We start from the raw sequence: 12267 nt of genomic DNA on the forward strand, positions 1-12267 counted from the left end.
TTATATAACAAAAGGTACAGAACAGCTTTGCTAGACAGTATTGGGCATCATTTCCCTCTTCTCGCCCCTCTTCTCTATCACCAATGCCAAATAATCATACACACACACACGTATGATTGTTCATATTATGATATATGATATGTCTATCTATATCTATCTATATCTATCTATCTATCTATCTATCTATCTATCTATCTATCTATCGTCCATCTATCATCTATCTATCTATCTATCTATCTATCTATCTATCTATCTATCTATCTATCTATCTATATCTATATCTATCTCTCTCTCTCTATATATATATCTTCTACCCTGTCAAGTACATGAGAAATGTTAGCAAGAGAGATGGAGACATTGTTTCCACTTTTTCTTTCCAAAGTTATAAAAAGAAAGGTTTTTCTTTTGTTTGTTTATTTGCTCCTTATATGGTTTAGGAATAACTTTAAGAAAAGTGCCTCTAGCCTTTACAGCAGGTTTCATCTAAAACTAGTTTTGTGTAGTTTAGGAATAAAATTTCAGGCGTCTTGACACATTTTCTATTCCGCCCCCTCTCTCTCCATAAAAAGATAGGTTCAATGTCTCTAAGTTACTAGGAATTCACTCTACATGATATAGCAAAATTTAAATTAGACAATCGAGATTACTCTAGAGTACGACTCCTTTAAAACAGAGCACACCTTTAGAGTATGGTCTAGAGGCAAGAGTAAATGGAGGGTTACGGGCATAAACGGCTGGCTTAGAAGGTTTACTACTTATGATCTGGCAGCCCATTACCTCTGCCTACTCAATAGGAGACACAGATGGGATAGCGCAAGTGTGTGTAAAGAGTGAAACAATTCATGAATACTCAGCCATGAAATAGAAAATCAAAATGAAATAAGTATCACTATAGCTATCTTGGCTACTGATATTCAAATATTAATACCTACTTCTCTTTCAGAGACATTACTGAATATTTACTGACGAGAATAAAATGACAGTTTGGGAAAAGGAATGTGTTCAAGAAATGTTTTCAAACAGGGTTTGCTTAACTCAAGGTAACAGCTGACCAATGAAAATGAGTTTCCCATCCAAATGTGTCTTCTGCTCTATGGTTCCTTGGAAAAAAAATATTCTAAAATGCATTACAACTTTCACAGGGGTGACACATGGTCCAACTTTCCAAAGACCTTGATTTAATATTTGAATGCAGTGGTATTTCATTTTGTTAGTACAGAATATTTAAACTTAAAAAGGAAATCCCTTAATTTGTTTATGCATAAGCCTATTAAAAATGTTTCTAGGGGTTCTTGTTATGTTTATTCTCTAGAACATAACCTATCTTTGAAGTGGTATATTAGTTTTTAAGAAGTCATTCCCAAGCTGAATAATTAAACTGAAAACAAAAGCTATTCTTAGAGTACATTCCATGTATAAAGCTATGCATATGATGCTTTGATTCAAATAATATTCTAATAAAACTTTGTTATTGTTTGAGGTCTATTATTCAGAGTAGCAACTTTTGTTTTTGATGATAATTCCATCCTGAAACAATTTCTCCCCTACCCAATTAAACCAGAATTAGGAGCACATTTATATCTGATGAGGCTTAAACTTCTCAACTGCCTGCTTCAGAAGCAAAGACCTTTAGTGGGTCTGTTCATTTTGTCTCTGCATAGAGGGCTCAAAAGAAAACAGAATCAAATCCCTTAAGTTTTTCTGGAAGAAAAAGATTGCTTTCGTTGCTTTGATCTTAGCATGTTGTGCATTTTTTATTGGCTGTTGAATATAAAAAGCCATACCCTCATCTGGTTTTTCTGCTATTCATACTATAAATCACATAATGTCTTCCAATCTAAAGTAAAATGCCTGCATCCAAAAAACCATTTCAAAATTTATCATTGCAGTTGATAGAAAGATTTCCAGGGTGTAAGAAAACTATCCAATGTTTGATTAGTATGTTACAAAGTACTAAAAATATATCCATGCACTTAGACAACAAATTCCAGGACGAAGACATTTACTCGTGCTATTTTAGTCCCCTTTTCCTATCATTGTGAGAGGCTGTTGTAGCTAATGTAGCAGCTGGCTATGTTATTGCTCCTATAATATAATCCATAATGCAAAAGCAGCTCTTTCCCAAACATTTTAAAGCAACTCGAGTTGTTTATATGTCTCTGTTAGGTAATTTTCCTATAACTTTGTGCCAATTGGTGTCATACTATTTGGTAAAAGTCTTCATTAAATCGAGATAACTGCGTTTAGTTAAATTTCTCTCACACAGAGAATTATAGGAAAATTATAGTTAGCTGGTTTGGGTTTTAGAAAATAAATACAAACTACAAAAATGGAGTTGTATAATTAAACATCAAATAGTCCAAGTAATAAAAGTCATAGATTAATTGTCTCTCAGTTCTAGTCAGATCCTTTAAATACTGTTTCACAACCTGAGCATTGGTTCTTTCATCGGAAGAGTGCCTATCCTTAAAGTTTGGAAATTTTAGCTCTTTTGGAGCACCAATCAGTTGCAAAAAGTAATTGGCATCTTCTTCCAAAGTTTCAAACTTCCCAACAAAATCGTAGTTGATCAAACATGGATAGCAGAGTTTGCCAACTTTTTCCCAGTGAATGTCCATTCCTACTGGACGGTGGGAGTCCAGCAAATAGTGGATGAACTCTTTGAATTTGACTCCAGATCCATTATTTAATGCTTCCTCACAGGCATTTGGGCGATATTTCTTTATAATTGCCTTCCCAAATACTGGATGGTAGTAACTATTGGGGTGTTCAAATTTGTCCCTAAATGCTGACACTAACCGTTCCATGGGATCACGAACAAACACAGCTTTGGTGTAGGTATTCAAACGAGTATATATCCCTTTTAAGTCAAAGCTGTCTAGCTTTTTCAAATGCTTCCCATAGTGAACAGCATCATGGGAGATATTGTATGCAGAGGGAGCCAATCCATTGAGTACCATCAGAATTCTTTTCCAGTTGGAACAGCCAGCCTTAGGTACTTCACAATATAGGATTTTGTGTTTATCTTCTACATAGATCCTGGATACCATGTGAAAAAGATGTGATTGAGGATGACTCGTCCCACCATATTTCTTGCAAAACTCCTGAAGGAAAGATCTGCGTTTCTCTTGGGTTGTATCAGTTATCCTCCATCTGTTGTCTTTGACTAAACTTTTGTTTAAAGGGTGAATGTCCAACGGCCAATTCATTTCTCTGAACTTCTTGGAAAGGGTCTTAGTTCCTTGATGTTTTTCAGTCAACTTAGTGGTTGGTAACTCTGTGGTCTTACCTAAAGCATGACCCTCTTCTCGTGAGTGGCTGATCTCTGTTAAGCCCCTAGTAGACCTCTCGGAGTAAAGAGGAAGATTTTCCTTTTTCTTCTTGAGATCCTCGGGCATGTGGTACTTAGGGTTCTGTTAAAATAAATAGAAATGTTGAAAGCACATTCACAAATATGGGTATATTGATAAGAAACAACATATTTGTTTTAAAATACTATTGAGGAGAACATGTTTCATTTAAGCTGCCAGAAAAACTTAGCAAAGCATGCCAAATATACATTTTGCAGTCAGCTTCTTCATAGAAAACATAACAATGAAAAATGGTATCCATGCATCATTTTGAACCAAAGCTTCACATGATATATTATATATATTTGGGTTACATATATCATTTAATGCTAACATGCTTCTTTACACTAATAGACTTTCTTATGCTAAATTATCTGAACATTATTGAGATAAAACTATTAGTTGATTTGAATCTATGTTCAAAGTGGATTTGTTATTGTTTTTGTACTATCTTTGCATCTATGGTTTTTTATATATATGTATGTATATATATATTTATATATATATATTTATATAACCTTGCAAAATGTTTAAAAAAAAGAAGAAGAAAAGAAAAAGGGAAAAAGGTATTCGCACAATGGAAACGAAAGATCCCTGAATTTTCATCTGAGCTTTGACTGTAGCACAGTAGAATGTAGCTCAATCATTCTGTAGGTCAGTGATTCCTGAGCTATTAAGGAGAGTGTCACTTTCTAGCACTGATTTAGTTAGTTCATTTGAACGTAGACACAAAATGTAGCTGTATTTGAATGGAGATTTCTGTTGTTTTGGGGGCATTCTATAACGCACAGAACAGTTAAAAATTATAAATTACAACTTAAAATTGTGGCAAGGCTAATTATAAAATCTTGATGACCACTTTAGTTTTCCAAGTATTTACTAAAAGTATTTTTCTCTTGGAATATGTTTTATTTTTATAAATTCATTTATCATAATAATTTAAGAACTATAGTCATACTAGCATACAACTTCATTCATGTTTGAGAACTTCCCTCTTTCCCAAGTGCAGAGTGACTAGGGAATCCAGAAAAATTGACTTGATGTCTATACAGTATAAAATTGTATCAAAAGCACAATTAGAATTTAGTTCTCTTGTCAGCAGGTTGAGTCTTCCCATCTACCATCTACTCTTCATCTCTTACAGTGATGGATAAGAGAAGACATGGAAGAATGGATTTATGAAGTGACATCCTCTGGTAGGGACTAAAATTGTAATGACTTCGGCTTTCACTCTTGGTAGACTTAGAAGCCTTTGGAGGGCACTTCGCGGAGAAGTAACATGATCTCAGACTTGAAAGGGTGATTTAGGAGAAGACTAGACTGGAGATATACATATGTCAGTATGTTATTGGAAAAATTAACGAATAAGTGATACGCTGTGGGAGTAATGCATGGGGCCACCAGCCTAAAGGTGGGGGGAGTGGTGAGAAAGGTTCCTAGAAAAGACATGTATATATAGAAAGATAGATAAGTATACCTACAGATAAAGATTTACCATTGTATCCCCAAGTGTCTAGAATGGTCTGTAACTTATATCAATTGCTCTAGAATATTTGTTCAATGAATGAATGAAAGAATGAATGGAATCAGGTGTTCAAAGATGATTAAAAATTTTCTAGTAAATTCAGCAAAAGAGCAGAGGAATGCAACATGGTGGATGGGAGCCATCTCCAAGCATCAAGTCCTTCCACTGCTGAGCTTCAAGAAGGGTGCTTCTTCCTAGTGCAAAAAGATTATATGAGTAACCCCTGATCACTGTACGCCAACTTGTGTAACCCAATAAAACGGCTGCTGTAATCTTCAATTCTAAAACCATTTGTCTGCTGTCTTCTCAGAGACTGCCAGAATGACTTTAACACTGAATCCCTCTTTACTCTGATTGATGACTTGTAGTGCATAAAATTTTCACAGATAATATATAAAATTTGACCTGAGGTTTGAAAGATCATGGAGTTACTGGTAGATTGCATGAGAAGTACTTAGCCCAGGCCTGAAATAAAAATGCCACTATATTTCTGCTGCTATTTCAACTACTATAACTATAAAGAATAACTGCTATTATTATTGTTTTAATTCTAGTAATATTTTATCCTAGTGACCTAGTGAATTTCATGGTTCCCCAGTTTTCCATTATTATCCAGACCGTGACTTGTATGTCCTTACATATACCCTAATTAGTTCTCTCCCAGTCCCACTAACAAAAACAAAAGCAAAATTGGCCTTTCATTGCACCCTCTGGACCTTCCTCTTCTGGCCATCAAACTCCCCTTTCATCTTCAGGGGCTTCGGGAATGTTCATTTCCCATGACTTTCTCTAAATGAAACCTGGCTGGTCCCCATGACTCTTCTTCCCTTGCAATTTCTCAAGTAGACAAAACTTTGCTTACTTGAACCACTTGTCCCACAGGCCAGAGGTTAGGGGCTATTTCCCTGTACTCCCCTGCTGTTTCCAGGACATTTCCACTGGCAAACCGCCTGCTTTTGTGAAGTACGTGTGTCCTGTTGAACCTCCCTTGACCCTTCTTCATGATGTCATCTGCTTTTAGCTTTGATCTTTCCACTTTACGCTCTGAGGACTTTAGCTCCTAGCTTCAATTTTGCTTCTTCATTCCCGCTCTTGTCTGCATGTGTAGTCACTTTGATACCCAATAAACTCTCAGTTCCTTGACCACCTGACATTTAATAGAAATGTTCTGTTTCACACAGACCTTGCCACTGCCAGAGCCTGTACCATCTCCATGATCTCTGACAGCTGTTGTCTAAACTTCCAGCTCATTGTTACTTACAGTTGTGCAATTCTGTGACCACTTTTCATTACGTTATCTAAGCTCATAGCAGCCAGCATGCCTGCTTCTTTTTCCTTTAGCTCTCAGAAAGTCACCTCTATAAGGAGGTATTTCCTCTTACTTTGTCTAAATTATGTTCCTTCTGAGAGTTTATTTCACAGAACCTTGCTTATTTTCCTTCTAGCACTTATCACAATATGAAATAATTTGATTTACTTTTATGTTGTCTTTTCTCACTCCATTCCACCTCTCTTGCACTAGAATATGACTGTGGAGGTCTTATCTTTTTTGTCCACTGTTGGATCTCTGGTATCTAGCACAGTGCCTGGCACAGAGAAAATGATCAATAAATAATCATTGAATGAGTAAAGGTGGCTATAATGTGATAATGGGCCTCCACACAATTGTTTTATGACCTTGTCGAAGAAAAACAGTGTGAATCAAAAGGTCACGTTTAACTAAGATAAATACTTTACCAATTCTTGTTAAGGTGCTGAAAATCTGTATTTAAACAAATCTTTGGCAGAAGAGAAAACAAATAAAGTAGGCACATGTAGAGCTGCTTGTGCTGAAGCAGGAGGGCTTGGAGTCTTACCTGCCGGTTCAAAGTCATTCAAGGCTGCCTTGGAAAGCCTGCAGGCTTACCAGCAACCTGGACTCCCAGGCTTCACTGTGGCACCCAAAGCAGACTCTCTGCAGCGGAGCTCCTGACCCTAATTTAAACAAGCTCCCCAGGCATTCCCCAGAAATTTGGGACAACTGAACAAGTGTATAGCAAAAGAAAATAAAAAAAAAAAGAGGTCATTTCATACCATTTAGGAGGGAAAGACACCAAACATGGTGGGCATGAATATTTCAGTAAGCAGAGGCTAATACTTTGTTGTAGGCAGGGATGTCCCATCAGCCTTCACATGCACTACATGAAATGCTCATCACATTTATCCATTCCCTTTACCGGAAGTCCACATTCCCCAGACCACCTTCTAATGACTAGTGGACCTAAAGAGATATCTGCATGAGGGACAGCTTCAGTGCTCCTAAATTAGACTTCAGTCTCCTCTTAGTTTATTTAGCACATCAGTTTCCTCAGCTTTGACTAAATCAAGATATGGACAAAGTATTAATTTAAGTAGTGACACCCAACGAGATTTCTTATTAGATGTCCATTATACCTTCTCCCAGCAACCCCCTTATCTCACCATCAGTCGCCTTACAAAAACCATTATTAAAATATGGTGACATCTCTCTCCACCCACATCTCAACTTCACTTCCCATCACAGCAGACTTACCATGACTGAGAAGTTTGGATGACTAAGCTTAATGGTATTTTAAATTTGAGGCTTATATCTATGAGTTTTCATCATCATCATAATGATATTAATAACAACAATAAAAAGAATAAGCTTCCATTTTCCTTCAGGGTACTTTGTTCAGATTGTCCCTAAAGCTAATATATGTAAAGTCAGACTTTTCTTGTTCTTCCGAAAGTGGCTCCTCCTGCACGCTTCTATTTCTGAAAAGGTTCTATTACATTCTAGTCAGCCCCCTCACAAAATCTGAGAGATGCTTTAACCATCAGAAAATAAATTGGTTAATTTGCATCTCAAAATGTCTTTTTTTAAAAATCTTTTTTATTTATTTCTTAATTGGATATTCTTTAGTATCCTTCTAATTAGTCTCCCTGAAAATTATTACCAAATTTATCGTCCTAAAACATTTTGTTTTTCATCACTTAAAATTTGGAAGTGGCTCAATTCTATATAAACTAAAGTCCCAATTCCTTAGCTGGCATGGGCAGCGCCTTGTCACTTTGTGTTCTGCTCCTGTCCTGACATGTTCTCTGTCCTGTCCTCTGCTTGCTTCCATCAGGCCCTTAGCATCCCTTTCCTGGGACTTTCCAAATCTTCCTACGCTGATTTAAAATTTTGTTTTCTCCATGAAACCACCAGGTCTCCAGTGAGGGATTTGCTCTTTTAGAAACAACTTTAGCATTTGGTCTGTGCCACCTGTCAGGAAAGTAACAATGTTCTATCAAACATTGTTATTTGATCTTCTCATTGGAGAAACTTTTAGCCACAAAGAAATTGTAAACTATGGCAGAAAACCTGAGTTTTACATAATGCCTTTAAAGAATGAATGTTATGGCAAAGGTAATTAGATCTGGATTTAGCTGCAGGTGAAAAAAATAAGTATTCAAAGAAGTCAATAAAAATAGTGGAATATTCACTAACTCTGCTGTCAATCCGAAAGCCTCATTCATCTCAGTTTTTAAGGCCCCTATATCAATATACCTCCTCTGTGAAGTCTTCTCTGATCGTTAATATTGAAATTAATTGTTCTTCCTCTCTCCCCCTCAAAATCATGGAGTGGCTACTACAATTGATGTGCTAGATGCCAGGGAAGGTGTGGTCGGTAACACAAATGTGGTTATGAGAGTGCAGGGTATAACGACAAGTCTGAACCAGTCTGAGTGTTAAGTCTTCTATATAGCACTTGTTTTATTCTAGTTAGTTGTTATATTTAGTTGTTTAGGCGACTCTGTCTCTATTTTAAGTTTCTTAAAGGTCAGTGTGCAGTCTTATAAGTCATACAACCTCCACTAGCATCTAGAATAGTATCTTGTATAAACATATATTTTGAATTTGATTGAAATGAAGAGCAGTATCATTCATTCACTGCCCCTTACTCAGGCAACTACTCACATTGGCTTTATGCCGTTGACAAGGGCGGTATCTCTGAGACTTTATCTGCTGTTGTCGGGTGGATGGAAACTATGTAACTCAGTAACTTTGATCATTCATTCACTCAACACACATGCATTGAACTGCTAAGATATGCTCTTTTTGCCATTATACAAACAAGGACAAATTAGGTAAACATTTATGACCCCTTGAGGAAGCCAAAGTTTAATTAGGTTGATAAAAATAAGTTTAGGAAAAAAAGTAGTAATTGCCATATGAAAGGATTCTAGAGTATTTGGGGAACAGAGAGGAGTATTTAACTTTTCTGAAAAGATTTTTTTGGGGCAAATTTCATAGAGGAGGTGATGCCTGAGATCGGTCTGGGAGGCTGGCTGGATCGTTGACAGGTAAATGAGCCAGAGATGGGAAGAACTGCACGTGGAAACCAAACTTGTTCCTACAACTCAAGTTTGGGTCTGGAGTTGTAAGAATAAGTTCGGTTTCCAATTTCTCCTGAAAAGGACAGCTGCCCCGTGAAAGGCTGGACGCTGCAGTGGTCAGAGCACAGCCTGCCTGGGGGTGAGTGCTGACTGTGGGCAAGTTTCTTCTCCTTACTGGAACTGGGTTACTTTATCTGAAAAGTGGGGACAACAGTAATAACTATCTCAGAGTGGTGAGGACTGAACTATCTTAATACAAGCAAAATGCTTATAAAACTTCCTGGCATATAGTAAGAGATATTATTGTGGTCATCTTTCAACAACAATTTATTTGCTTTCAGCTAAAAAGTATTGTTTGCTTTTACAAAATTGAAATAAAGCATTTATGGTAAATATGTATGTTGTCACCTATGTGTCTTTCATGCCGACTACAACCTTGTGCTGATGGAGCCATTTCCGAGAGTGTCCTAAACACTGTAGGCTGTGTCTGTTGTGGGAGGACTTTGGTGGGCAATTAACAGACGAATTGATGATAATGTTGGTGACTAGATGGCGATTTCTGTCCCCCTTGTTATCGTTTAGCTTTGACATTTTCTTTCTAGTTTAATTACATAATATTATATCTTGTGTGATTTTATCTATCTTGAATCTAAATATAAGTGCAATTACATTTCTTCAGACCATCATGATGGCTTAGTTATTTCTAGTCGTTAATAAGAATAAGAATAATGATGGGAATGGGCAGGATGCTTGAAAGCCAGTCCTTTCAGGGGATACAAACCAGTATGTCTCTGCTGGTCCTGTTTGTCACAGCTACGCCTTTCAACTCTTAAGGCAAAGGCTTCAGAAGCCGAATGCTTAGTTATGGGAGAGGTGAAGACCATGAATGCATTTCCAATAGAACATTGGGGACTACTGGGAAAGTGTGAGTATACAGTCCTGATATCCAGTGCCATCTGTCCCTGTCTCCTTCTCCATCCTCACCTCCCACTCTTCCATCTTCAGTTATTCATAGAGCAAATGTTTACTGAGCACTTACTGCCTGCCATGCTGCGCATTGGAGGTATGCAGCGAACACGCCAGACCCCGCCCCCTGCTCTTACAGGGCAGCCTCAGGGTCAGGGGAGGGGTGGGGGAGGGAGATAAAGAAAAGAAAACCAAGGATTACCATACTTAAGGCAGGTGATCACACACAGGAAGATTGTGATACTAGGATGTGTAAAATTGTTTAATCCTGGCTCTGAGTTCGGGGAATAGTTCTTGGAGAAAGTGTGCGCCACACAAAATCATCTCGGTTTCCTGTTTCTGAGACTTGTTCTCTCTCTCTCTCGAACATTCTTTTTCAATTTGGTTGTCTAGTTAAAAGACCTGAGCATACAGCAAACTGATTTAATCTCTGCATCGACCCAAAGATGAGATACGAACATATTCATTTTATGAATGAAGTTCAGAAAGTTTATGTAACTCGTCCAGGTTAACCCAGCTAGTGGTAATGCTATGCTTCAAACCTCAGTCTTAATCATTTATGGCTTTTTTCATTTGCATCATATATCAAGTAATCTGTTCCTTGTTTAATGCCCATTAAATGAATTGATGTAAGTAAAGCGCCGAGCATATGCCTGTTACGCATGAGTAGGGTAGTTGAGAACCTGGATTTTTGAGTCACGTGGACCTAATTTGTGTCCCTGCTCTATCATTTCCTATCTGGGCAAGCTTGACTAACCTAGTTTAGTTTCTAAGCTTGAGTTTCCTTGTCTCTAAAATGGGGATAATAATAGCACCTACATCATAGAGGGTGGCTGAATTACAGGAAATGTGTGTAGAGAGTGTGTAATACAAAGTATGTTTTCTATACATATCAGACATTTTTATAATATATTTAATAAACATTTATTTTTGAGCATCTCTATGCCACAGGCATTTTCTTAGGTGAATACTAGTGTTTTCTTCTGTTTTTTTTTTTCATCTTTCCCTCCTCTTCCAAAACACTTAGCAAAGTTAAGAACATATGATAAAAGTATAATGGAGGTAAAAGTGAATGGAAGAAAGATGAAGACAATTGAGTCAAAAAAAGGAAAGAAAAAAATGAATTCAAGTGGAGGCAAAAGCAAAGAAAGAAAACAGAAGAAAAGAAGGCACAATGATAGGCAGTAAGAAAGAATAATGACCACTTGGGGCTAGAGGGTAAAGAGAGACACTAGTGAACTTTAGTTTTCTCCAAGCTGCAATCTTCAAACCATTTAAATTGTTTAAAGACAAAACAACAGGTTTGGCAGTGAGGCTTTGGTCTAATAAGCTGATTTCTATGGTCAGCTTGGATGCAAGGATTGAAATTATGATTTTATTTTCAGTTCTTCTGATTTTGGATTTAATTCCCCCCAAAGAAACAAAATATGAAGACTGAGGATATAACACAACGCGAACATCAAGGAGAAGTTAGTATAAGAACAGTGTTGTCCTCTGGTTTGGCAAGACCACCAGAAGCTGAAAACAGACATAACCTTCATGTATATAAAAAGATAAGGTTTCTCCCCAAGGGGTTCGATATGCTTTTATAGATTTATCATTTTATCTTTCTTTATAAGTTTTGCTAAAAAAATGAGGTATTCTTTTGTTCTCAAATTTACAGGTAAATTGAGATAGACTTGTGTAATAACTTGCCCAAGGTCACTCTGAAAAGTTAAGAATATAGTCCAATTCTCTAATTCCAATCCAGGAAGCTTTAATAAACAGAAGATCTTGCTTTTCAAAGAAACTCAAAACTTAAAGAGGAGTTGCAACTTGACAAAGTAAAATACATTCAAAATGTTTGCTCCTTACTATTTTATTTCCTATGTTGTGTCTGCACATGTCAAATGAGGACAGGAGTGACATAATATAGTCAATTACATTAGGTATGACAGAAGTAGAATAAATGGGATCTTTGATTATTAGAATTTTTATTTTTCATTGGGATTTTAGATAGCTAATAGATTTGGAATATGGTTCTTTAATTAATCTCTAAGTTGG

The 12267-nt window shown here is 36.8% G+C and overlaps 1 protein-coding gene across 4 annotated transcripts in view; it reads right to left on the reverse strand.

Moving 5' to 3' along the window:
* Positions 1–252: 252 nt before the first annotated feature.
* The window catches only part of CHST9 (carbohydrate sulfotransferase 9), a 221695-nt gene continuing 209680 nt past the window's right edge, over positions 253–12267 (reverse strand). For all 4 annotated transcript variants that reach the window (XM_016160081.2, XM_016160079.2, XM_016160083.2 and 1 more), the window contains one exon: positions 253–3413. In XM_016160081.2, the coding sequence (XP_016015567.2) occupies positions 2322–3413 (1092 nt within the window). In that variant the 3' untranslated portion in view covers positions 253–2321. The remainder of the gene's footprint in view (positions 3414–12267) is intronic.

This window comes from Rousettus aegyptiacus, unplaced genomic scaffold (genome assembly GCF_014176215.1).
Source record: "Rousettus aegyptiacus isolate mRouAeg1 unplaced genomic scaffold, mRouAeg1.p scaffold_m13_p_12, whole genome shotgun sequence".
In the NCBI taxonomy this organism is placed as follows: Eukaryota; Metazoa; Chordata; class Mammalia; order Chiroptera; family Pteropodidae; genus Rousettus; species Rousettus aegyptiacus.